The sequence below is a fragment of the Aotus nancymaae genome, unplaced genomic scaffold (assembly GCF_030222135.1).
Source record: "Aotus nancymaae isolate 86718 unplaced genomic scaffold, 86718_ANA_hifiasm-v0.15.2.pri h1tg000028l, whole genome shotgun sequence".
Lineage (NCBI taxonomy): Eukaryota > Metazoa > Chordata > Mammalia > Primates > Aotidae > Aotus > Aotus nancymaae.
Window position 1 is genome coordinate 4,653,838 of NW_026988441.1, and position 26,262 is coordinate 4,680,099.

General features: G+C 53.3%; 2 protein-coding genes and 1 long non-coding RNA gene across 8 annotated transcripts in view; 2 read left to right on the top strand and 1 right to left on the bottom strand.

Moving 5' to 3' along the window:
- LOC105723575 (uncharacterized) overlaps positions 1-25,841 on the bottom strand; it is a 139,431-nt gene extending 113,590 nt beyond the window's left edge. For all 6 annotated transcript variants that reach the window (XR_010344223.1, XR_010344221.1, XR_010344220.1 and 3 more), the window contains exon 1: positions 25,738-25,841. This is a non-coding gene — a long non-coding RNA (uncharacterized LOC105723575). The remainder of the gene's footprint in view (positions 1-25,737) is intronic.
- On the top strand, positions 5,286-12,527 carry KLK15 (kallikrein related peptidase 15). Its single transcript, XM_064380670.1, has 6 exons — positions 5,286-5,519; positions 6,768-6,841; positions 10,085-10,235; positions 10,662-10,945; positions 11,066-11,202; positions 11,877-12,527. The coding sequence occupies exons 1-6, from the start codon at positions 5,476-5,478 to the stop codon at positions 12,027-12,029; spliced, it is 843 nt and encodes a 280-aa protein (XP_064236740.1). The 5' UTR covers positions 5,286-5,475; the 3' UTR covers positions 12,030-12,527.
- Positions 14,298-18,873, top strand: KLK1 (kallikrein 1). Its single transcript, XM_012461592.3, has 5 exons — positions 14,298-14,401; positions 16,209-16,368; positions 17,617-17,903; positions 18,022-18,158; positions 18,666-18,873. Exons 1-5 carry the CDS (start codon positions 14,356-14,358, stop codon positions 18,819-18,821), a joined length of 786 nt encoding a protein of 261 aa, XP_012317015.2. The 5' UTR covers positions 14,298-14,355; the 3' UTR covers positions 18,822-18,873.
- Positions 25,842-26,262: the final 421 nt, after the last annotated feature.

A 26,262-nucleotide genomic window follows, 5' to 3' on the forward strand; every position in this document is an offset into this window, starting at 1 on the left:
CCTCAGACCTAGGAGTCCGAGTCCCCAGCCCCCTCCTCACTCAGACTCAGGAGTCCAGACCCCAGCCCCTCCTCACTCAGTCCCAGGAGTCCAGATTCCAGCCCCTCCTCCTTCAGACCCATAAGTCCAGGCCCCCAGTGTCTCCTCTCTCAGACCCAGGAGTCTGGGCCCCAGCCCCTCCTTTCTCAGATCCAGGAGCAAACCTTCTATGAACAAACACACAATTGGTGCCACCTATCTGTAGGGCCCTCCTAGGACAAAAGAAGAGAAGATTCAGGTTTTTCTGCCTCCTTCCTTCCAGCTTCCCCCCAGCACAGCCCAGGAAATAAAGTCTCAGAGAAGAACTAGTCTGTGTGTGGCATTCTCTTTGCTTGACATCACACATACATTTCCTCTCCCTGGGCCTCAGTTCCCCAATCTGTAAAACAGGGGTCTTGATAAAGGGGTCACAGGGATTCAGAAAAAGATGACACATCTGGGAGATCAAAACAGTGGCTTCTGGCTGGGCATGGTGGCTCATGCCTGTAATCCTAACACTTTGGGAGGTCGAAGTGGGTGGATCACTTGAGGTCAGGAGTTCAAGAGCAGCCTGGCCAAAATAATGAAACCCCCATCTCTACTAAAAATACAAAAACTAGCCAGGCATGGTGGTAGGTGCCTGTAATCCTAGCTACTTGGGAGGCTAAGGCAGGAGAATCTGTCGCAGTGAGCTGTGATTGTGCCACTGCACTCCAGCCTGGGCAACAGGAGCGAGACTCTGTCAAAACAAAAACAAAAACAAAAAAACCACCACACAGTTGCTTCTTCCAGTCCCAAATCTGCTGCTGCCCAACCGTCATCTGAGAAAGATCCCACGTGACCCCCTCCCCAGCGTTCAGTTCTCAGGAGGAATAGGACAGACAGATAATGAGTGCCAGGCACAGATTTCAAGCATGAATACCTCAAAACACTTCTACAGAAGAGAGAGGAGCAATTATTACCCCCACTTTATAGATGAGGCAGCTGGGACACAGAGAGGCTAAGTGACTTGCTTTGCCTGAGGGTGTGCAGAGTTCTGGGGCAGAAGCAGAACTCAAACCCGGGACACCTGGCTCCAGTGGCCACGTCTGAATCACATGCATGTTAACCAGTTTTGCAAGCGTCAGCCTGATTTTACGATTTGCACGCCTGCTCCATGAGTATGACCTCATGCAACCCGTGAGGTCCCTCCCATTCCCACTGCACCCCAAAAGAAGACCCCTTCGCAGATGAGCTCCTGACACCCAGAGAGCTGATGCTTCTCATAGGGGGCACTAGGACCTCAAGATCCATTCGCGATTCCACTTCTGCAGCCTGGGTGACCTTGGCCGATGCCCCCCGCCCCCTGCCTGCACTCCTGTCTGCTCATGTGTAAAATGTGGATAGAATGAATTGGCATTATTTACTCTATGCTCTGAGCTCCTAACACAAACTAAGTCGTTACTCCTTGAAAAACTTTATGAGGGGATCTTCTGATTTTAGGGATAAGAAACTGAGGCACAGAGAAGAAAAGAGACTTACCAGGGTCTCCCAAAATAGTAAGTAGTGGAACAGGGATCTGCACCCAGGCTGTCTGAATCCAGAGCCAGCGCCCTGAAACAGCAGCTTGTCTGATTCCAGAAGGAACGGACTAGTTAAAGGAGGGCCAGCACCCGGTGGGGAGACCCTTGAGGGAACCAGGAGTCCAGTTCCCGTCCTGAGGTGGGCAGTCTGCAGTCCTCCTGAGACTTAAGGGGAGGCTTCTTCCAGCAGGGGAGTCCCAAAGGGCTTCAAACTGCAGGCTGAGAAGTTTGTGGGACCTTGCCCAGGGGTGTCGGGGAGCTGCAAGGGAAGGCTGTGAGCAGGGGAGGGGCGGGGTGAACTCCAAGTGCAGAGACCCTCTGTGGCCACGTTGTGACCTACAGGAGGAGAAGGAGGAGGCTGTCCTAGTGGACAGGAGGGGTGAGGGTCCAGAGAGAGAGGAGGACATCTGAGCTGGAGCCAAGCCAAGGGGACAGAGAGGAGAGGACAGGGCAGAGAGAGGCAGGAGCCAAAGGAATAAGGCTGGGGGCTGATGAGCGGCAGGGAACAAGGTCAGTGTCAAGGGCGTCTGGCCAAATAACTGGGTGGGCGGTGACGCTGCCCCTGAGATGGGGAACGTGGAATAACAGGGAAAAAGGGTTTGGGAAAATAGAGCAATGAGTTGGGATTCGGTGAGTGGGAGGGGCCTAGGGACATTGGAGCAGGGGGCGCCCAGGAGCAGGTGGCTGCCCAAGCTGGAGTTCAAGGTCAGATGGAGGAGACCTCCGTGGTTGGTGGTTGAACCACGGGAGTTGATAAAAGACTCTCAGGGAGTGTTTTCAGGAGGAGGAGAGCTAGGCAGAGGTGGGACTCAGGCCGTGGTGAAGTTGAAGGACGTCCGCCCACACGTCCAGGAGGACAGCGATCACGCGGACCTGAGCCGGGCACTGTGGGCGGGGGGTGGCGCTAACATCACCGCGTGCGGGCGGGGCCCGCTGGCTGCGAGCCCTCCCGGGAGCCGTGCACAAACCAGGTGCCCGCCTGGGCTCCACGCGCGCGGTATGGCGGAAGCGCCCTCAGTGACCCTGTCTGTATCAGGGGTACTTCATCAGTACCTGCCTAGGCTGGTTAGGAGGAGGAGCACGTGCGATCCTGACGGAAAGCGCTTAGCACAGACCTGGCACCGAGGAAGCCCCAGGGGCTCAGCTCCTTCCCCCGGTCACCACCGCGCCCCTACAGAGGAAGGCGGCTGCAGGGGTGGCTGCAAAAAGGCCAACCGGGGGTTCCAGAACACTGATTCCTCTCCCGCGTGGCCTCTCGCTTCTGCAAGAGCCTTGCTTGTGCTGCCCCTGTCTGGGCCTCAGTTTCCTCCATATTCAGCAGGAAGCCATAAGGTTATTAATATAACCACCTCACAGGGCTGCCTGGAGCCTAAGTGAGATCCTACAAGGAGTGCACTTAGCACAGGGAGTGCCCTGCAGCCGCATTCCATCAACAGGGGCTGCTCAGCTGAAGTGGTAGCCCAGGGTGAGGCCCGCACACTTGGAGCATGAATCTGTGGGGAGCGACGCAAAAGGACATAGGCATTCTAGAATAGCTTCCAGCCTGGGTATCCATTATGTCTGCAGGTCTGGGCTTGTAGAATGTCTGGAGACCCCACATTCTAGAATGCATAAGGTTCCTGGGAACTCCAGAATGCCCAATGCTCTAAGGTTCTAGAGTGTTTGGAGCTCTGTGGTTCTAGACTATTCTAAAATCTCACATTCCATAGTTCTAGACTACCAGAATGTCTTAGGGCCTGTGCTTCTAGAATCTGAAAGTCTGATATTCTAGAAATTCTTGGGGCATATAGTTCTAGAATGGCTGAATCCCAAGTGACTCCCTCCCATAAAGATGATAGCTTTCCACATTTGGAGAGACCACGCTTATAATAGGCCCCATTCTTCACTGGGTGGCCTGAGGTCAATCCCTCCTGTCTCCGGACCTCCTCATTAGCCAAAATAGACTCTAGACAACTGCTTGGGGCCCTCTGGGGTTTTGAGACATCCAGCCTCAAATACCCAAAGCCTTGGGTCATCTCAGTGATGAGCTCCAGTCTCTGGAATGCAGAATCCAGATTTCAAGCTCTAGAACCCAGAAATAAGACTACAGGACCAGAATAGAGACCCTAGGTTCCCAGACTCTCAATTCAGACTCTAGAGTCAAGATTCTAGCAATCTCAGAATCACAAAAGCCAGGTCCCTGTCTCTCAAACCAGCCTTTTAAAATTTTATTTATTTATTTAGATTTTTAGTAGAGATGAGGTCTTGCTATGTTCCCCAGGCTGGTCTCAAACCCTTAAGTTACAGTAATCCTTCTACCTCGGCCTCCCAAAGGCATGAGCCACTGTGCCCAGCCTCAGTCCAGCTTTTAAATGGACAATACAGATTTGAAACTCCAGACTTTATGCTCCAAAGTCTACCCCTGAAAGCTCAGAGCCTAAATCCACCCTGTAGAATCCAGACCCCAAGCTGGGTGCAGGTGGCTCATGCCTGTAATCCCAGCAATTTGGGAAGCTGAGGCAGGTGTATCACTTAGGGTAAGAAGTTTGACACCAGCCTAGCCAAGATGGTGAAAACCCATCTCTACCAAAAATACAAAAATTAGCTGGGCGTGGTGGCAGGCACCTGTAATCACAGCTACTCAGAAGGCTGAGGCAGTAGAATAGATTGAACCGGGGAGGAGGAGGTTGCAGTGAGCTAAGATCACACCATTGCACTCCAGCCTGGGTGACAAAAGCAAAACTCTGTCTCAAAAAAAAAAAAAAAAGAATCCAAACCCCAAAATTCAAAATCCAAAATCTACCATTTGTACTCTAGGCCCTAGGCTTCTTATAGCAGGTGCAAAGGTTTCCAACCTCAAGTACCAGATTCCAAACACCAGATTCCAGGCTCCTACTGTGGATTCTAGATTTGAATGCCCCAGGATCCAGAATCCAGGTTCATGATCTGTCACTCAAAGACCAGACCCCAGGATCCAGATTCGAGACCCCAGGCCCAAGAACTCAGACTTTGAAATGTATACTCCAGACTGCAGGTCATTAATCTCCAACTCAAGATCCCCAAATCCAGAATCCAAGACCCAGATCCAGAACCAAAGATCCGGATCCAGAACACGGGATCCAGAACCCTGCCCCAAACCCAAGAACAATTACTCTAGGATCCAGTGTCCACACTCCAGACCCCAAATTCCAGGCTCTGTCTTTTGATCTCCTCCTAATTTCTGTTTCTGTCCTCCTGTCCCCTCCCCCTTGAGGAACTGCCTCTACTGGAGAATTCTTCCTTGTAGACTCAGACAACAGCTTCAACCTAATAAATGCTCATTAGGCCAAGTCCCCCACCCCACCAGCCACCAAGGCGTCTCTGCATGTAAACCTGACTCTCAGTCACCTCCCACCCCACCCTACACCACCGCACCCCCAGACCCAGCTGGGGCTGGGAGCTTATAAATTCAGGCATCTTGTTGCCTGCTCCCTTTCTTCTGGCACCCAAGCTGCCCTAGACACTGCTGGTGGATCTGGAAGAGGTGAGAGCTTTGAGACAAGACTGGAGGGAGGGGTGAAGGGGAGATTCACTGTGCCCTGGTCTCAAGGGGAAACAGCAGTCACCCTGGGAGAACTGAGTGTCAAGGGCATGGGTGGATCCATGTGTCCTTCACCAATGCCCCAAATTGAACCTGAGCCAAGAAAATGTCCGGAAGTGGCTAGAAGGAGCCGCAGTGGTGGGGAGGGAGAAGGTGGAGTGGATCGGGAGGACGTCCCTGAAGCGCTTGTACCAGAGCCAAGAACATAGGAGTGATCACGGGTTCAAGTCAGTTCAGCACAACCTCCCCGAGGCCTCCTGTGTGCCAGGCCCCAGGCAGGGCACTGCTGAGGACACAGAAAGGACCTGACCTGAGCCCCATCTTCAAGGCCCCCAGATGAGGAAAAGAACAGGCAAGACCTCAGCAAGTATGGGGCATCTGTACGTAATGGAGGCAAAATGGGTGCTGTGGCATTCAGGGGAGACATCTGTTAGGTGTTGGGGCCTCCCAGAAGATGTGGGGACAGAGCCATGGAGGACAAAGACAAATTTGGAAGATATGGGGAAGAAGGACTCTAATTCACTCCCAAAGCTTCCTGAGGCCTCCCATGGGCTGGGCACTGCAGTAGAGACCCAGAGTGGACTCAGACCAGCTCCTTAGGGAGCTGCCAGTCTAGTGGGGGAGGCAGACACCACTGAGGGTCAGGGGAGGTCAGAAAAGGCCTCAAGGAGGAAGTGGGGCTGGAAGGGAATGGTGTTGGATACCTGGTGGGAGGAAGAGCCTGAGCATGAAATGGCAGGAGGGAAATGGCAGCATTGGCTGCGCCTAGGACAAGGTCATGGGAGACGCGGGCAGAGGGGCTGGAAGGGAAGAAGCCACTGTTGTCCTTGAAAGTGAGGCTGATGGGCCAGGCACGGTGGCTCACATCTGTAATCCTAGCACTTCTGGAGGCTGAGGCAGGTGGATCACTTGAGGTGAGGAGTTCAAGACCAGCCCCAACATAGTGAAACTCCATCTCTACTAAAAATATAAAAAATTATCCAGACATGGTGGTGCATGCCTGTAATCCCAGATATTATTTGGGAGGCTGAGGCAGGAGAATCGCTTGAACCCAGGAGGTGGAGGTTGCAGTGAGCTGGGATTGCACCACTGCACTCTAACCTGGGAAACACAGCCAGACTCCATCTCAAAAACAAAAAAAGAAGAAGAAACAAAGAAAAAAGAAAGTGAGGCTGAAGGGGAGACTTTATCCTGGGGGTACTGAGTATCCACAAAGGGTGGTAAGCAGGGGAGGGGCACAGTCAACTCCAGATATAGAAAGACCCTTTGGGGTCATGGGTCGGGGACAGGCCAGTGGAGGGGATGGAACTGGAGAGGGACCCAAAGGCCAGATAAGAGGTTTGGATAGCGGTCCCTCATGATGGAGAGAGATCCACAGGCTGGTGGCAGGGAGCTGGGGACTGATACACAGGGAAGCGGGGACCAGGGTCTGTCCCAGTGCCTAGAGGAAGAGTAAACCCTCCAGAGACAGGGGACCCAGAAGGAAGCGCAGAGTGAGGCTGGGGGAAGGGGACACTGGTGGTCGGAAGAAATGTATTAACAGTGGGTGGGATAAGTCTTTATCTGGAGGGATCCTGATGGAGGCAGAAAAGTCCTGCCTCACCTGGATTCTCTCACTCCCTCCCCAGACTGCAGCCGAACCCTGGGCCCTCCTCCACAATGTGGCTTCTCCTCCCTCTCTCCTTCCTGCTGGCATCCACAGGTGAGGTGGCCCCAGGTGAGGGTTAGGTCTGTGGGAGCAGGTGCCCCCTCCCCAAGCATGTCTGGTCCCAGTGATCTGCCAGCCCCTACCTCACCCAGAGACCACTAAAAATCCTTCCTTCACCCTCCACCTCCACCTGTGCCAATGTTCCTAAGTCCTCATCATCAGGGGATGGTGCTGCTCTGGAGTCACCATGCCATCCCCAGGGCCTCTCGCTGCCCATGACAAGGAACACGGTCCTGGAGTTACACAAACCTAAACTGAATCCTAGGGCAGCCACTTCCTTGCTGTGTGTCCTCGAGGGAACTGCTTCACCTCTCTGGGCTTTGAGTGCCTTCTCTATATGACAGCACCCACTTAAGACAACGGTGAGGTCTCAATAGCATAACGGAGTTAATATACACAGTAAGCATTAGACAGGTGCTGAGAGTCCAGGAGCACAGATTCCAGTTTGAGTCCCACGCCTGACACTCCTCGACTCTCACAGGGTCTTTGAGGGGATTAAATGTGGTTGCGTGTGAGGCACAAGCACAAGCCTGGCCCAGGTTGTGCCCTCTCCAGTGTGTAAGCCGGGCACGGCGCTTCAAGCTTACATACAACATCTATGTGAGTTCCAACCTCATGTGACAAGGGAAGGGGCTGTGGCTCCCAGAGGGGTGGCCACAAGGTCAAGGTCACCCTGGGTGGCAGGCAAACTCCAGACTGAACTCAGCCACCACACACCGAGAAATTAATTGTAACCTGATGCCTCCCCTCCTCTGGGGAGGTGGACTTTCATTAATGCTCTGCCACAAATGACCCTCACTCTCGGGGGCCCCTCAGACTCCTATGCCTCCAGCCTCCCCTCCGGCTCTCTCTGTGCACTCACCTCCCTGCCTCCTGCCTGCCTGCTGCACCTAGCTGGGGCCTCCACCTTCCTCTGGCTTGGACTGGCCAGGTGCAGCCTCGGTGCCCAGCTGTTCAGCTCTACCCTCCGCCCTTCACAGGACGACCTCACCCTTCCTTTGTTAAGCCCCTTGTCCACCACATCCGCATTTTCCTGGTCTCGCCAGGGCCTTTGGCCCAGTTCCTGACTGTGATGGGCAGACTGTGGACATTTAGTCTGGCTGTGCAAATCCTACCCCTGTGTGGGTGGGGGTGTGCATGGCTTCGACCTTAAGGGGACACATCCACATTGCCCAGTGGAGAGGGTCCTGGTCCTGTGATCTTGAATGTCTCTCATTATGTCCTTAAGCATGTCCCATTCTGTGTGTGTGTACATGCATGTGTGCAGTGGGTATACAAGGCCCTGTATGTTCACATCCTCTTCACATGTGTGAACCAGATCCCCATATGTGAAACCCAATCGGTGACCTTGAACTCCACAGATCTGGCTTGGGGGCTGATCTAGAGATGGATAAATATGTCCTGACCCGGCTGCCTGTGGCTCCAGCTGCACGTCTTTGACCTTGAATGCCCAGCCCCGGACAGCAAGTCCACATCTGAGTCTTGGCCCTCTGGGTTTGTGTCTGCAGCTCTAACTCTACAAAATGGCTCGTGGGTGAATCACAGTTTTACCCCTGATTATTTATTATATGTAGGTCTGTGCAGATGTCTGACTTACGTTGGCCATCTTCAGGATGGACCTGAATATTCACATGTATGTCCCTATGAATAAATCCAGGTGTCGTTTGTAAAAAAACAAGTAATATATATTAAGTAGCTACAATGGACTAGGTATCACTCACCATACATGCACACATACACACACACATGCACATTCCTACCTCATCCTTACAACAATCCTCATTTTACAGATGAGGAAACAGAGGCACAGAGAGGTCAAATAACTTGCTCAAAGTTTCACAGCTTGTACATTTGAACCCAGGTATAAGGACCCCTTCTTTGCCCAGACCGTGTACGCAAGTATCTGTGATACTGGATGCCAAGACTCATGCTAGAGATGATGACTCTAGGTCTGAACCATATCCAGTTCTCTGTGTGTGTGTGTGTGTGTGTGTGTGTGTGTGTATGTATTCATGTCTTAACCATCTGTATTCATATACACATATGAACATCTGTGCTGTAATTCTATTTTTTTTTTTTTGAGATGGAGTTTCACTCTTGTTGTCCAGGCTAGAGTGCAGTGGCATGATCTTGGCTCACTACAACCTCTGCCTCCCGGGTTCAAGTGATTCTCCTGCCTCAGTCTCCCAAGTAGCTGGAATTACAGGTGCCTGCCACCACACCCAACTCGTTTTTTCTATTTTTAGTAGAGACAGGGTTTCACCATGTTGGCCAGACTGGACTCAAACTCCGACCTCAGGTGATGCATCCACCTCAGCCTCCCAAAGTGCTAGGATTACAGGTGTGAGCCACCACGCCCGGCCTGTGCTGTGATTCTTGCAGCTGCAACCCATGTGCATGCAAGTGAATTTCAGCTCCCAGCCCTGTCCATATTTGTAGCTGAGTTTGGAAGCTGGATGTGCACGTATGCATGTCTATGACCTTGTGTGGCCACATCTGGGACTCATACTGCACACTGAATTTGGCTGACATGTCCAGACTCTGGGGCCAAGGCTGTGTCATACATACTGAATGACCACATCCGTTTCATGTCTGTGACAATTTGGTGACCTTGAATGACTGGTTTCAAGTGACCATCTGTCTGAACCTATATCCAGTGTCCCCGTCTCCACCCCCAACCACAGAGGACTTCTTGCCCTCTGGTCTGTTCCCCTTCCTCTCTCTCCCAGAGTCTTATAGCAAATGGGGTGGGTGCTAGAGTTTTGGAGAAAACAGGCAGCAGTTGTAAATAAACAATAGGACACGTGGAGCATAGTGGCTCACAACTATAATTCCAGCACTTTGGGAGACTGAGGCGGGCAGATCATTTGAGGTCAGGAATTCGAGACCAGCCTGGCCAACATGGTGCGACCCCATCTCTACTAAAATTACCAAAATTAGCCAGGTGTGGTGGCGGGCGCTTGTAATCCCAACTACTCAGGAGGTTGAGGCAGGAGGATCACTTGAACCTGGGAGGCAGAGGTTACAGTGACCTGAGATAGTGCCACTGCACTCCAGCCTGGGCAACAAAGTGAGACTCCATTTCAAACAAACAAACAAACAAAAAACAGGGCAGGGTATCTTGAGAAGTTAGCGGAAAGCACAGGCCTATAGTAGTTAGTGCAGGGTGCAAGGAAGGTTTAGGAGGCAATGCAAAGGTCCCTGTCCTCAGGCACCCTCTATCCCTTCTCCCAGCAGCCCAGGATGGCAACAAGTTGCTGGAAGGTGAGGAGTGTGCACCCCACTCCCAGCCATGGCAAGTGGCCCTCTACGAGCGTGGTCGCTTTAACTGTGGCGCTTCCCTCATCTCCCCACACTGGGTGCTGTCTGCGGCCCACTGCCAAAGCCGGTATGAAGGCAGGGCTCAGGGTCCTGAGGGAGCCTGGTTGGGGGAAGAGCTCCTAGAATTGGGGGGAAGGCAGAGGCAGATGCCAGAACTCCTGGGTTCTGATGGACAAGGAGGCTGGACGTCAAGCCCCTGGGTGAGAGGAAGTGTATGTTTCAAAGCCTTAGATATCTGAAGGAGGAAGAAGACTAGTTCCAGATTTTGAGCCTCAGTTCTAGGGATCTGAGAATCCTGGATTCGGGGAGAGGCCAGGAGGGGGCTGGGAGTAGTTGAAGGGGGTCGAGTTCTAGGAGTGTGCCTGACTTCAGAATCTTTGGTCCTTGAGGAGCAGGGGCTGGAACCATTGGCTTCAGGCTCTTGGGAAAAGGTTATGGGATGTCGAGATTCCAAATGGCCTGCCCCCAATGGGAAAACCATTCACCCACACAGCTTCATGAGAGTGCGCCTGGGAGAGCACAACCTGCGCAAGCGCGATGGCCCAGAGCAGCTAAGGACCGCGTCTCGGGTTATCCCACACCCACGCTACGAAGCACGCAGCCACCGCCATGACATTATGTTGCTGCGTCTAGTCCGGCCCGCACGCCTGACCCCCCAGGTGCGCCCCGTGGTGCTACCCACGCGTTGCCCCCACCCAGGGGAGGCCTGTGTGGTGTCTGGCTGGGGCCTGGTGTCCCACAACGAGCCTGGGACCACAGGGAGCCCCCAGTCACAAGGTGCGTGAAAGAATGGAGCTGGATACGAGGCCTCAAGGAATCCTATGCTCCAGGGCTCTTGGGCGGAGGGGACAAGGGCCAGAGTTTATGGATCTGCTCCAAGTACACTGTCCTCCCCAGTGAATCTCCCAGATACGTTGCATTGTGCCAACATCAGCATTATCTCCGATGCATCTTGTGACAAGAACTACCCAGGGCGCCTGACGAACACCATGGTGTGTGCAGGCGCAGAGGGCAGAGGCGCGGAATCCTGTGAGGTCAGAGCCCAGCGGGGCCATCAGGCGGAGGAAAAGGGATGGGGACAGGTGTGGGAGTGGGGATGGGGTTGGATTTTCTTTGCTTTGGGCCAGAGAAGATGCTAGGGTTAGACTTGGAGATGGAGTAGGAAGAGAAGTTAGAATAGGGGTGAGGTTGGAGTTGGGGTTATAGGTGGGGATTGCATTGTTTGAGGTAGATAATGTGATAGTTGGTTTGGGATGCCGTGGGTTGAGGTTGAGAATGGGAATGGTTTGGTTTGATTTTGGGTGGGAAACATGTGAGATCTGAATTGGGATGGGGTAGATTTTGTTTGGAATGCAGAAGGCATGAAGATTGGGATTGGGTTGTGAGATGGGCATGCATTTGGTTCGATTTTGAATGGTGAGGATGTCGGCTGAGCTGGATTTAGCTTAGTTCAGTTGCATTGGGGTTTATGGGGGTGAGACTGGACACAGGTTGGGCGAGTTGCCTTGAGCTCTGTTGGATTAGGGGTGGGGTTGGGTTGGCTCCGTTTGAGATAAACTGGGCTGTATTGCGTGGAGTTGGGTTGGGGTTCCCTGGGATGGGGATGGCTTGGGTTTGGGGTGAGACTACAAATGGTGATTAAGATGAGGATGAATGCACTGAATCCAGGAGGTTTCACTCAACCTGGGACCTCCTCTTTTCCCCACAGGGTGACTCTGGGGGACCCCTGGTCTGTGGGGGCATCCTACAGGGCATTGTGTCCTGGGGTGACGTCCCTTGCGACAATACCACCAAGCCTGGTGTCTATACCAAAGTCTGCCGCTACGTGAAATGGATCAGGGAAACCATGAAGAGGAACTGACTATTCTGGCCTATCACCTGTGCCCCTGACTGAGCAGAAGCCCCCACAGCTGGCCAGCAGCCCCACTTGACATGGAACAAAATGGAGCCATCCCCCAAGACCTTGTTGAAGGTCCAGATGTTAGCCAAGGACTTGTCCCACCTGAGGACAAAGCTGGCGCTCAAGGTCACCTGTTTAATGCCAAGATAACAAAGCGCTAATCCAAGTTTCTCTGTAGGAATTTCTGTGACTTCATTCTGAGGTTAAAGGGAAACCCAGAGACACTGTACACTGTTCCTTTCACCTACCACCCTGATCCCTGGGTGAGGAGAAATGGCCTGAAGCAAGGCTACATTTATTCAACACACAGGAGCAGCCGTGTGATCTTGAACAAGAGACTTAATCTCACGTGGCCTTGGTTTCCCCATCTGTAAAATGAGACCATCTTATTGCTGACTTCAAAGGGCTGCTGTGAGGATTAAATGAGATGATTTGTCTGAACTGATTAAAACAGTGTCTGGCACTGAATAATACCCTCTATCTCTGGATCCCAGTTAAAGGACCTAGCAGACATTAGATTACCAAAAATGACTTTTTCTTTAGGATTTAGGTATGGTCTGGGCACAGTGGCTCACACCTGTAATCCCAGCACTTTGGGAGGCCAAGGCAGCCAGATCACGAGGTCAGGAGTTTTGAGACCAGCCTGGTCAACATGTTGAAACCCCGTCTCTACTAAAAATACAAAAATTAGCCAGGTGCTGTGTTGGGTGCCTGTAATCTCAGCTTCTCTGGAGGCTGAGGCAGGAGAATCTCTTGAACCCAGTAGGTGGAGGTGGCAGTGAGCCAAGATCTCACCATTGCACTCCAGACTGGGTGGCAGAGTGAGACTCCATCTCAAAAAAAAAGATTTAGGTCTGGGCTGGGCACGGTGGCTCATGCCTGTAATCCCAGCACTTTGGGAAGCCAAGGAGGGCAGATCACTTGAGGTCAGGAGTTCCAGACCAGCCTGGTCAACATGGTGAAACCCCATCTTTACTAAAAATACAAAAAAATTAGCTGGGCATAGTGGCACATGCCTGTAATCCTAGCTACTTGACAGGGTGACATGGGAGGATCGCTTGAACCTGGGAGGCAAGAGTTGTAGTGAGCTGAGATCACGCCACTGCACTTCAGCCTGGTGACGGAGCAAGACTCCATCTCAAAAAAAAAAAAAAAAAGATTTAGTTCTGGGATTCCTGGTAGCCACGGCAAAAAGGTAAATACTGTCCTTTTCTTAGCCAGGTTCCTGATATACAGCAGAGGCTGGAACTCTGAGCTGCTTTTATTTTACCAAAAAGCCAAGACAACATGTTGGAAGCCTACGGGTTTACCATTGAGGCTGCAGGAATCTAATTCCTAATTGTCTTCAGCGACCACAAAATGTGATGTTCAAGGTTGCTGAATGTTGAAGTACATGAACCTGGCTCTTGAGACCTAAATATTGTAGTGGTGGAATGAGGGGTGGTCAATGGAATCTATGGTTAGCCGGATCCTGACCTGAGAGGGAAGATTGTCAGATCTCTGGGGATTTGGAGGGCAGGACATTGAACACCCGTAACTGGTACAAGAAATGGGTGGCTCACTGGGACGCCAGCATTGTTTGGGAGGAACATTGGGTTTTGTAATGCTAAAGAACTTACCCTGGGAGACCCCTGAAACTTCACATTCCTGGATCTGGAGGCACTAGGAATGTGGTGTGTACCCCAAAATTTTATTATGAAAGGAACAGTCGCTTTGGGTGCCTAGGTCCTGGGTCTGGGAGTGTAAGAACCAGGGCATTCTGAAGGCCAACGTTTATATTTTGGGGGGAGCTGGCAGCTGAAATGCTGGTATCTTGGCTCTGAGTGGTGCAGGGAATCAAAGCCCTAACTGCTGGTATTTGAGGGCACCGGGTCTTGGGGTGCAGGGCCTTAATTGGAACTTAGGTATATGGGGCTTTGTACGAGGGTCACTAATTCCTCCACCCTCCTGTTTCTGCTTCCCTTCAGTCCCCCTCGCCTCACAGGCTGTTCCCCAGAGCAAAGCCCCAGAGCCACAGGCCCTGCCCCACCTGGCTTCAGCCCCAGGAACGCGTCCAGCGTGATCCAGGGCCTGCAGAACAGGTGCTGGCTCTCCCTCCCATCTGCAGCTCTGGGGATAAGGAGGGGGGAGGTTGTCCAGCCCCCAGGCAACAGGGGAAGGGCCTTGGCCAACATCTGGGTGCCAGCAGGGCATGGGTGGGGCTCTGAGGGGATAAGGGCTTTTAAAAGCCTCCCCAGGGAGGTTCCCCAGCTCCTCCACCTGCCGGGCCCTGCACACATCTGTCACCATGTGGTTCCTGGTCCTGTGCCTCGCCCTGTCCCTGGGGGGGACTGGTGAGACAGTGGGGGGATGCGGGAGGGGGAGCGGACCCTGACTTTCTTGCTGCCCTCACCCCCCACCCCGATAAGCCCTTCCCCTCCAACACTCCATCATCGTCCCTCCAGCCCACAGTCCACCTGGGTCCAGGATGCTCGGGCTCTTATCTATCTCGTGCGGGCCCACCCTAAAATTCCACCCCAGCCCCTCCGTGTTGTCATAGTCCTCACTCCCACACCAGATCCCTGCTCCTCCCAGGAAGCCTCAGTACTTTCTCCTCTTCCCTAGTCAACTCCCTGTCCCACCACTTTACCAAAGGGGCAGATTCTGGGCCATCTCTGTCTCTCTCTGGAGGACCCAGCTCTCCCACAGGCTTCCCCAACCCAACAGGACCCTTGATCACCCCCTCCTACCCCCTGGTTCTCTGCAGCCACCCATTTGGCTCCTGAGTCTACAAATCCTGCCACACTCCAGTGACTTTTTCCATCCAGCTGTCAGCTCTCAACTGTGTCCTTCAGACCCTGAAATCTGGTCCTCCCTAGTCCTCCTAGCTCCCCCAAATTTCACCAGACAACCCTGCTTCCCAAACTGTCATGTGGGATTCCCCCATCTGGTATGGAGGGGGACTGTGCAAATGTCCCTACCCACTCAGCACCCCCAGCTCTCCCAAGAAAAACACCCTCACCCTCCCACCACGTGCTCCTTCCCTTGGGGAATTTCCATCCCACCCCAGGCCCCAGCCCTTCTCCACCTGAATCGTTCCTGCACAGCTCTGGTTTTCTAGAACCCCACCCCAAGGATCCTGAATGCCTTCTCAGCCAGACCTTCTGCCCTGGCCTCCCCCAAGTCCACCAGTATGTGATTCTACAGCCTCACATCAAGTGGGTCCTGCATTCCATTCCTGCAGCTGCTAGGCACCTGTTTTGACCACTTTTCCAATTCTATCCTGGGACTGCCTCCAAGAGGACCCCACATCCCTCCAGTACCCTCAGACCATGAACCCCAACCCCATAAAAAACAAAGATCCCATCTGCCACCCCATCCCAGAAGGACTGTCACTCACCCCTCCCTCCTCCTGAGCCCTTTCCCAGTCCTGACCCCAACCCTGTTCTCAGGTTGCCATTCCTGGTTCACAGGAAGGACCCCAAAACTTTTCAGAACCCACCCCTAGCCTTAACCATGGCCCTTTCTTTTACCCTTTAACCAGGAAGCCCTGAAATCTAATTCTCCCAGCCGAGCTGGCCCCTTCCAACCCCAGTGTAGGGACTCCATATCACCCCCAAACTTCTCAATCCAGATGCTCTTCTTGACCTCTCAGACCTGGTTCCCTAAAGCTGCATCTTTTCCTGAACCCCAAAAGCCCAACCCAGGTCCTGTTCCCCTAGCCTGGGAGCCCCTTAGCCCTCCACATTCTTCAGCAAGCCTCTGATCATCTCTCATCCTTGGCGCCTTGATCCCTGGTTTCCAGAATCCCTTTCCACTCTCCTAACCCATCACCTCCCATCCCCCAGTCCAAGTGACTGGACACCCAGACACAGTGTCTGCTCCCGACACTGTCTCCTGTCCCCTGCCCTAATCCCTGGAGGCTGCTTTGCTGTCAGAGCATGAAATCTCCCCACCAGGTCCAGACACCACCCCAAAAGCCCAGGGAAGGGTCTAGAGTCCCAGCCCTTCCCAACACCCCTTGCCCATGTCCCCAGACTTCCAGCCCTGGTCCTCTACCCACAATGTCCCTTCAAATCCGCAGTCCAGCTCCCTCTCCTAGCCTCGTCCCTGGCCTCTCCTACCAACCCTGCCCTCCCTGACCCAGCACCACCTCTGCAGGTGCTGTGCCCCCGATTCAGTCCCGGATTGTGGCAGGCTGGGAGTGTAAGCCGCATTCCCAACCCTGGCAGGCAGCTCTGTACCACTACAGCACCTTCCAGTGCGGGGGAGTCCTGGTGCACCCCCAGTGGGTGCTCACAGCTGCCCATTGCATCAGCGAGTGAGTAGGGGCCTGGGGTCTGGGAGGAGGGCGTCTATGCTGCCACGGGATTGAGAGGCCAGTGGCATTCCCCTTGGATAACCTCAGGCAAGACTTGGGGGGCCGAGGCAGAGAGGAAGGCAGTTCCCATGGGGAGGCAGAGCTGGGCTGGACCTCCCTCCCCAAGGCTGCCCGGGTCTTGCTGGGCCTCTTGGGATCTGGCTCTGCTTGTGTCTCTGTGTGACTGTGTTTTAGTCTCTATCTCCCTCTCTCTTCTCTGTCTCCTTGTCTCTGTGTCTCCCCTGTCTCTGTCTGCCTCTGGGTCTCTCTGTGGCATCTCTGTCACTGTGTCTCACCCTCCAGCTCTCTGCCCATCTCTCTCTCTCTGGGTCTCTACCTCACCGCTCCCCTATCCCTACTAAACACACACCCAGATGGGCCTAAGGGAGGCCCAAGAACAAAGGAAGGGCTTTATCCCCAACGTGTGTGTCTGGGAGGGGGCACCTCTCCCTCTGCCCAGCCCCCCATGGGACATCCCTCCATTCTGGGGACACACAGGGAAGGTTGGTTTCAGTGGGAGCTGGGTGGGGAACTGAGGGAGCAGGAAGGAGAAGGAGGGGTGAGAAAGGCGGGGAGGGTGCTGGGGAGGGAAAGGGGCCTTGACCTTGGACTTCAGGCCAGGCCACCCGCCCCTGGGGAGCCCGCACCACAGCCCCAACTGCAGCTGAGCTGCTCTCAGGCCTCCCCTCCTCCCCTCCTCCCCACCTGCCCCCACCCTCCCCCAGGGCCTCCCTCCCTTTTCTCTCCCACACTCGGTCACCCCTCCTTCCTCTCTGCCTCTGTTTCTAGTTCTTGCTCTGACTTCCCGAGCCCTTTTTCATTTGACTGCTTCTTGCTTCATTCCGGGTTCTGTTCCCTCTTCCTCCTCTCCCCTGGGCCTGTTTCTCGCCATCCCTGTCTTTTCTCCTTCCTAGCGACCTCTGTTTTGCTCACCTTGTTTCTTTCTCACAGCCCTCCCTCTGCCTCTCACCCCTCTGTCCTTCTGAGCTCTTTTTCACTGTCTGTCTCTGCTTTTGCCCTTTGCACTCTCAAACTCCTTCATCTTAGCGCTTGATGTCAGTATTTCTCTGTATCTTTCTTCCTCTGTCTCCGCCCGCCCACATTTTTCTCTTTCTCTTTCCCTCTTTGGGGACCCTCCCTGATGCTCCCCTGCCCCATCTTCCTTTCCCCTGTCTGCCTTCTCATCCTTCCACTCTCATCTTTCCCCAGCCATTACCAGCTCTGGCTGGGTCGCCATGACTTGTTTGAGGACGAAGACACAGCCCAGTTTGTTCTTGTCAGTAAGAGCTTCCCACACCCTGACTTCAACATGAGCCTCCTGAAGAACCACACCCACCTCCCAGACAAGGACTACAGCCATGACCTCATGCTGCTCCAGCTGGAGAAGCCTGTCCAGATCACAGATGCTGTGAAGGTTGTGGAGTTGCCCACTGAGGGCGTCGAAGTCGGGAGCACCTGTTTGGCCTCCGGCTGGGGCAGCATTGAACCAGAGAAGTGTATGTGGGGGCAGACTGTGCAGGCCAAGGCGGGGCGGCAGATGCCTGAGTCGGAGGGAGAAAGGGCCAGGGAACCAAGTGAGGTCTGGCTGCAGCCCTTTTTCTCCCGGGTTCCTAGTCTCATTTCCAGATATTCTCCAGTGTGTGGACCTCAAAATCCTGTCTAATGAAGAGTGCGACGAAGCCCATACCCAGAAGGTGACAGAGTCCATGCTGTGTGCCGGACCCCTGGAAGGTGGCCAAGACACCTGTGTGGTGAGCCAGTCCTGCCCCCAGGGTCTGGAAGGGCTGGAGGAGGGGACTCAGCCTCTGAACTGGCTTCTGAGAACTAACCGGGTGTCTGCTTCACTGCTTCCCAGCTAGCTGTAGCCTCCCGCCCCATCAGTGCCCCAGCTCCCCTTCCCCTGAACATTCAGGGACAACTGCATCTTGCCCCCCCACACCAGAGTTCACCGTTCCTCCCGGTAACGCAGTTACTGTTGAGTCAGAGAGGTGGCCTCTGTGATGCGCCTGCAGATGGTCCTGCCCTCCTCCCACTGACCTGCCTGCAGGGACTGTCCTCCTGGACCCTGCCACATACGCAGGAGTTGGACCCTGAAGTCTCTTCCTCCTTGGCCAGGACTGGAGCCCCTGGCCCCTCTGTGGGGATCCCTGCCCACCTTCCTCTGGAAGTGGGCACTGGAGGCCCTTTCTGAGAGCTGGGGCTCCCCAGGCAGAACTGGGCCCCAAAGACCTTTGTCACTCTCCCCTTCCACCTCCCAGGGTGACTCAGGGGGCCCGCTGACCTGTGACGGCGTGCTCCAAGGTATCATATCATGGGGCTACATCCCTTGTGGCAGCCCCAACAAGCCTTCTGTCTTCGTGAGAGTGCTGTCATATATGAAGTGGATCAAGGACACCATAGCGGACAACTCCTGAATGCCCAGCCCTGTCCCCTACCCCCAGTAAAATTGAATGTGCATCAAATGCATGTCATGTTCTGGCATCATTTATCTTTCCAGATATGGTGCACCTGGACCCATTCGGCTGAGGCTGGGACCACCCCAGCTGTCCCAATCTTGTGCCTGGAGGCATGAGGTCACCAGCAGGTGGGGAAAGGAAGGGGCTGTAACAGGTGCAGACAAACAGGCAGCGAAAGGCTCAGATTCCAAAGGGCAAGTCAGGGACACCAGACCAGCTCACTCACGCTAGGATGGACCCTGCCCTGGTGGGGAGGTGGGGGGCAATGGAGGGTCCGAGGCTGAGAGGTTAGCAAGTGCCTACATTTTATTGTGGCGGGGAAGCCAGGAAAGGTACAGAGGGATGTTACTGCAAGCCATGCCTTCCCAGGGAGGGGCGCATTCCACGGAAGGGCGGAGTTGCACCAAATGCTGGGCGGTGCCATGTCCACATGGGGACAAGAGTGAATGTTGTAGCTGAGGCTGGAACTCTGGGAAAGAAGTTCGAGGCAGACCACCCTGGCTGAGGGGGTGGAGAGTGGCTTCAGGGTGTGGCCTGCGAAGACTGGGCACCAGGGGCAGGGCCACACAAACTAGCCACACTGCCGAGCTTTGTGGGACACTGGAAAAGTGTCTGCAGCATGGGAGGGCCTGTTGGAGTTCTGGGGTGGGGGTACTGTGAGGACCCAGCGGGCAGGGACAAAGCAGCAAAGGATGGGTCCTAGAGAGAGGGTCAGAGTTTGCTTCCAGTCCCCTCGTAGGGCATGGCCTGATTTCAAGAGGCGGGGCCTCAGGGGAGGTCTAATATCGGGGGCGTGGCCATGCTGAAGGGGTTGGCCTGGCATCTGGCCAGGGCTACTGGTTAGTGTCCTGAGGAGCTCGGGTGCTATTCCTTGGAGGGGCTTGTGGACTCGTCCTCGAGGATGCATGAAATGGGCAGGCCCAGGCTGTGCTCAGAGTCTGTGTCTGAGTTCTGCTGTTTGGATGTGCACCTCTCAGTGCCCTGCTGCAAGGTCCACCCGTGATAGCTCCGCTGCCGCGCGTTCAAGGGCTGCCCTCTGCTCCACATGCCCACTTGGTTTAGGTAGGACGCAGCTCCTGGGGGAGCAGGCTAGGAGGGCCGCTGGACTCTGAGTCCCACCCTAGGCCCCACCTGCCTCCCAGAGGCCCTGTCCACCTCCGAGGCCTCGCCCTCACCGGCAGGCAGCATCAGGATGCTGGCGTCCCAGCAAAGGTAGGAGGTCACCGGGCAGGACACCAGCAGACTCAGGTGCACCGCCTTGCAGTTAACTGGAAAGAGCGTCAGGCTGAAGAGAATGAGGAGCCCTGCACTGGGATGGGGCCAGAGATGGATAGAAGGCTGGACAGTGAGCCCTGTGACCCCCAGTAAGAGAAGAGGGACTGAGACATCCTCTCCTACCCTCCATGACAAGCAGACACACACACACCCTCACAGCAGATAGAAAGATACCTGGAGAGAGGGGACAAAAAAGACAGGGAAACAGAATAGGGGAGAGAGAAACACCTCACACACTCAGACTGAGAGAGAGACTAGAACTGAGTCCAAGCTCCCCAGAGACACACTAAGAAGAGGCTCCAAGGGGAGCAGCACAAAAGTCTAGACGCACCTTCCAAAAGCCAGAGAGGGGTGCTGGGGTCAGGGAGCCCTCCCCCCTCGCCGCCCCGCCGCCCCTGAGACAGCACTTAACCAATGCCAATGCAGAGGAAACTGAAGACAAAGTCGACCACGTTCAGGTGGTGGAACACTGGCTGGGAGGAGGATGCAGCACAGGGCCACTGCCAGTCACATGAAGCTCCCACTCATATGGATAAGAACTGGGGAGAGGGGGACAGATACCCCAGACACCCCTCTTGATCATCCTCCAAAGTCATCCCTGTTGATACCCACAAGCAGCCCAACAGACACCCCCAAAGTCTGGCACATCCCCAAAAGCACCTCCTAGAAACCCCAAAGTAACTCCACTCTCACAAGGTCAACCCCAGAGACCCCTAAAGTCATCCCTGGTCACACCCTTAGAGTTGTCCCAAAGCACCCCTACTTAACCTCAAACCCAATTCTCACTCTCATAATCCATCCCACACACCCCCTAAAGTCACCTCACAGATGACCCCCCCAAGGTTACCCCACAGAACCATCTCAATCATATCTTTCTTTTCTTTTTTTTTTTTTTTTGAGACAGAATCTCGCTCTGTTGCCCAGGCTGGGGTGCAGTGGCACAATCTTGGCTCAATTCCAACTTCTGCCTCCTGGGTTCAAGCAATTCTCCTGTCTCAGCCTCCCAGGCAGCTGGGACCACAGGTATCTGCTGCCATGCCTGGCTAAATTTTGTATTTTTAGTAGAGATGGGGTTTCATCATGTTGGCGAGGCTGGTCTCGAACTCCTGACCTCAGGTCATCTGCCCACCTCGGCCTTCCAAAGTTCTGGTGTTACAGGTGTGAACCACCACACCCAGCCTCAATCATTTCTAGAGTTACCCCAACAGACACCCCCAGTCACCTTACTTGAACTCCTAAAAGGTGTTTCATAACAACTCACATTAATATCCTTAGTATCACTGCCAGACACCTTCAACAGCACCCTCAAAGTTATCCAAGATAACTCGGTCAGCCCAGTCATCTCCAAAGTCACCCTACTTCTGCTATAGTCTCTCCTCATCATCACCCAAGGTCCCCTAGTGGCCCCATTCACATGCTGAGAACCTCCCCAGACATCCTAATGTCACCTCTTGTTCACACCTCAGAGCCCTCCTCAAAACACACACAGATTTGTATACGAGAAAAACTTTCAAATCAAACACTCTAACACTAATGTGCCCAAAAGCTTAGTTCCAGTTTATGATGGATATTTATCCAACTTATATTTCCAGCAGAAGAGAATTTCAGCTGTTTCTGAGGACTACATCTCCTTTTAGCCTTTTTTCTACTTTGCTTACTTTCCAACAGTGCCAAATTGTTTTAGCCAAATAAGCTAAGACCTCATCTGCTTTGTTTCTGGCAAACTGCACATCTCTAACACCCAAGAAAGAGAAAGGACCATCATATATACAGAACAGCAACAGCACTCTCGGGATTTGGGGAAATAGCAGATGCCTTGATTTTTCCATTTTTGTTTTGTTTTGTTTGTACAGATGGTATCTCGCTATGTTACATAGGGTTGTCTCAAACTCTTGAGCTCAAGCGATCCTCCCTCCTTGGCCTCTCAGAGTGCTGGGATTACACGTGTGAGCCACTGTAACCAGCCAGGCCCCTTAGTTCTTTCTGCTAATTGAAGAGTCAAGAAGCAGAGGTCAGGGAAAAGGCACCAGGCCAAAAACCAAGACCTTGAATGGAGAATTTGGTCTGCCCAGAACAACAGCCTGACATCTCTTGGGGACACCCTCCACCCAACTCACGTAACCCTAGTTGAGGGATTCTCCTGACGTATGCTTCCCTCTGGGCCACAGAGATAATCATGTGATTCTGGCTGAGCCAATCACAGCACCCCATGCTGCAGACCCTGCAATTGGCCCAAAGATGGACACATGACTAAAGCCAACCAATCAGACTCTGCCCCAGGGCTTTTTATTAGGAAGCTGTCAGGGAAAAGCAGTCTCTCCTCGAGGATTACAAGCCTGAAGCTGCCTGAGTCTTGGACCCAGCCTCATGGGGAGAGTAAAACTAAGAAGAAAAGCAGACACAAGAGAAAGAGCATTGAGATGACACTCAAGTCCTTGGCTCTCATCATCCTAGAGAGCAGCCACTCTGTGGCTTAGTCAGAAGAGTGGACATTTGCAGCTTACCTCCCCACCATGACTTTCACTTCCTGCCCATTGCCCATTCTCAGCCCCAGTTATAAACCAATCAACAAACTGTACTGCACTGGCCATATAATTGGCTCAGGGTGCTCATGTGCCCCAAGCCACACAGGACTCTTGCAAAAACTATTGACAACATTTTTTCTACTGGACTCAGTAATTATTACCAATTCTGCCAAGTTGCTAACTAACAGCTCTGCCAGTTTTGTCTCTGTCTGCTCTCAGATACATTCCCCACCCTGCCCTGTTCTGCATTGCAAGGGCCACATTTCCCAGCCTCCTTTGCTCACCATCTTATCACTGTGTTTGGCTAATGGGAGGCACTGGCAGAAGACTGGCTCTGGGAGGAGGAGACAAGCCAGGGTATTTATCGCCCTCTCTATCTCTGCATGTAGTGAGTCTTCAGTAGTAGTTGTATCTATTCCCTGATTCTAGCCACCACTGAGCAATCCAACCATGGGCCTATGCCTTCCAGAGGGTTCCAGTTTCTGGACTGTAGTAATACTACCTCCTCCCATTGTCCTTCTGGCTGAGTAGCAGCATCCTGTAGTTCCTAACCGCCTGGTTTGCCTCACTATTTCCTATTAGCTTCTCAGCTCTTCCATCACCTATGAACCAATTCCCTGTATTTACTTCCTTCTGAAGAACCTGCAATGATTTACTTTCCTAACTGGATTCTGACTTGCCGTTACATACAGCCGTGAGAATGAAGCCAATCCAAGTAGCCAAGAAACAGTAATATCTGATACTATCACTTGGGCCTCTGAATCCAGCCATGCCTAAGACATTCCTACCCCTACCATTTCTCACCCAGGGGATCCCATAAAGGAGGCCCTAGCTAGTTCAAGTGAGTTCACCCAAGCTAGTACAATTAGTTCTCTCAAGCTAGTTCAAATTAAGAGTTTATGTCACTTGTGGCTGGGCGTGGAGGCTCACATCTGTAATCCCAGTACTTTGGGAGGCTGAGACAGGTGGATCACCTGAGATCAGGAGTTCAAGATCAGCCTGGCCAACATGGTGAAACCTTATCTCTACTAAAAATACAAAAATTAGCTGGGCATGGTGGTGGGCATCTGTAATCCCAGCTATTTGGGAGGCTGAGGCTGGAGAATCGCTTGAACCCAGGAGGAGGAGGTTGGAGCGAGCTGAGATTGCGCTACTGTACTACAGCCTGGGAGACAGAGCAAGACTCCACCTGAAAAAATACAAAGTAATAATAATAATAATAAAGTTCACACTAAATTGTTCACAGTGGAACTCCTAGAAAGTGAGTTTGGAGTAGAGAAGTTTCATTTTTTTATTTTCAAAATAATCAGCTAAGTGGAAAGACTGTATAATCATATCAGTGGAAACACACTCCTAAAATCTCCAACCTTACCAAGAATGCACTCCCACGGGCCTTAAACCATCACAACTAGGGGTGTGTCCCATAGGCCTCCCCCAGCCCCAGTAGTCCCAGCTCCCAACCCCCTCTTCTCCTGAACATGGGAATTGCGACCCCAGCCCCTCCTCCCAGAGACCCAGGAGTCCAGGCCCCCGGCCCTCCTCCCTCAGACACAGGAGTCCAGGCCCCCAGCCCCTCCTTCTTCAGACCCAAGAGTCCAGGCCCCAAGCCCCTCCTTCCTCAGATCTGTGGGTAACCCCCCATATAGGCACTGAAGAATGAGAGCTAAGCAGAACCCTGGCACAGTTAGGGCTTGAGGAATATCTCACTTTATAGTGTTACTACTCAACTATTTCCTTTTATATAATCCTTTATACAATCACATATTAGTTTATAGAAATAGGGCTTGAAGAATTCCTTTATATAATCCTCTATATATAATCATATATTAGTTGATAGTATGAGTACCTAAAGAATATTTCCCTATATATATACACCTATAATTATATCTTAGTTCATAATCGGAGGAATGCCTAGAGTGGACACAGTACAGAGCATGAATTAAGGAATAAGCAGCTTATCGTCGGAGGAATGCCTAGAGCAAACACAGTGGAGAGCATGATTTAAGGGAAAACAGTTATACCAGGACAAGAACCCATGGCCCAGGCGGCAGCGTTCAGTATGGTAAAGATACCCGCTGTATGACAGGCTTGGGGCAAGAGCCACTCCTCCTGATAAAGGAGTTGTAGGACCTTGCTCCAGTTCTTGTGGAAGGCTGCCCTCAGAACGGTAATCCACCTTGGTGACTGAACTTTATCAGCTCTTGCTACTGTGCTGCTTGAAAAGCATCTTCCCATAGAACTCACTGGAAGCTGCCAGAAGGTGGCAGTAACCTCGACAGCTCTGTCACTGCTATGTGACTTAAAGCATCCTCCTATAAATCTCCTTAGAAGTAGTTTGCCCATAGATAGAAGTATTGCACACTGCACCCTCTTCACTGTGCACGGCCCACCTTCAAGCCTCGGTGACCTAATGGGGGTGGACCCCATGTTTTATTGCTCACGACCCTATCACAATCCTTAAAGATGATTTCACTCACTGCCCTGCCCCCTAACCTAGACACAACAAATACTCATGCTTCTGGACATTCGGGGCCTCGCCTGACTCCGCTTATAGGTGGCGTGGCCCCTCAAGGCCAGCTGCATTTTTCTTGTACTTCTGTGTCCTGTCTCTTTATTTCTCGGATCCTGTGCCTCACCACAGCATAAGGCTCACCCCATGACCCTGTGGGCACTCAGCCCTACATCGGGCTACAAGATCCAGAAGTCCAGGCCCCCAGCCCCTCCTCCCTCAGACCCAGGCGTCTAGGCTACTGTCCCTCCTCCCTCAGACCCAGGAGTCCAGAATCCCCGTCCCTCCTCCCTCAGACCCAGGTGTATGAGCCCCAGCCCCTCCTCCCTAAGACCCAAGCGCAGGAGCCCCAGACCATCCTCCCACAGACCCAGGAGTCCAGACCCCCAGGCCCCACTTCCCCAGATCTAAGGACCCGCCTTTCTGTCTTTGCGTCACTGCTCTAGCCCGGCCTCTCGCCCTGTAGGCTCCGCCTCTAATTCTGAGCCACCTGGGCTCTTTCCCAGAACCGCCCCCTGTCAATCTCCGCACTGGACTCGCCTCCCGCCCCGCGGCGGGGACTTACTTTGAAGCCGGCCCTTCGGCTTGGGCCCCACCTCTGCAGCCTGCGCTCAAGCCCCTGCCAGGCAAACAGTCCCAGCAGTTTCTCTCTCGGGCAGCACCGCCTTCGGGGTCCTTTCTCTGCACGGCCCATTTTTGGTGCTGTCTTCAGAACTGCCGGATGCGGATGACAAGACAATCGTTTCCAACATATCCGTCTTCCTTTTTGTCAGCCCCAGAGACAACGCCTCTTCACTTTTTCAGGAAGATTTTAGCGGGAGCAGGTAATAATCCTTTGCCTCAGCACTAAAACGGAGTTTCCCAAACAGGCGCATGTATTGGACGCCTCGGGCGGAGCGCGGGCTGGCGCCGAGGACCAGCTTTGCCACCGGCGCGCACTATAAAGTCGCGCGTGCTGTGACCCAAGCACGCTTTGGAGAGAGACGCGTTGTGGTATGTTTCTTTGTCTCGATGTTTTTTCTGGCTGTATGGTGGGGCGTAGGGATGAAGGATGCACTTGTCCTGAAGGTCTCGCGACTGCAACAGTAGT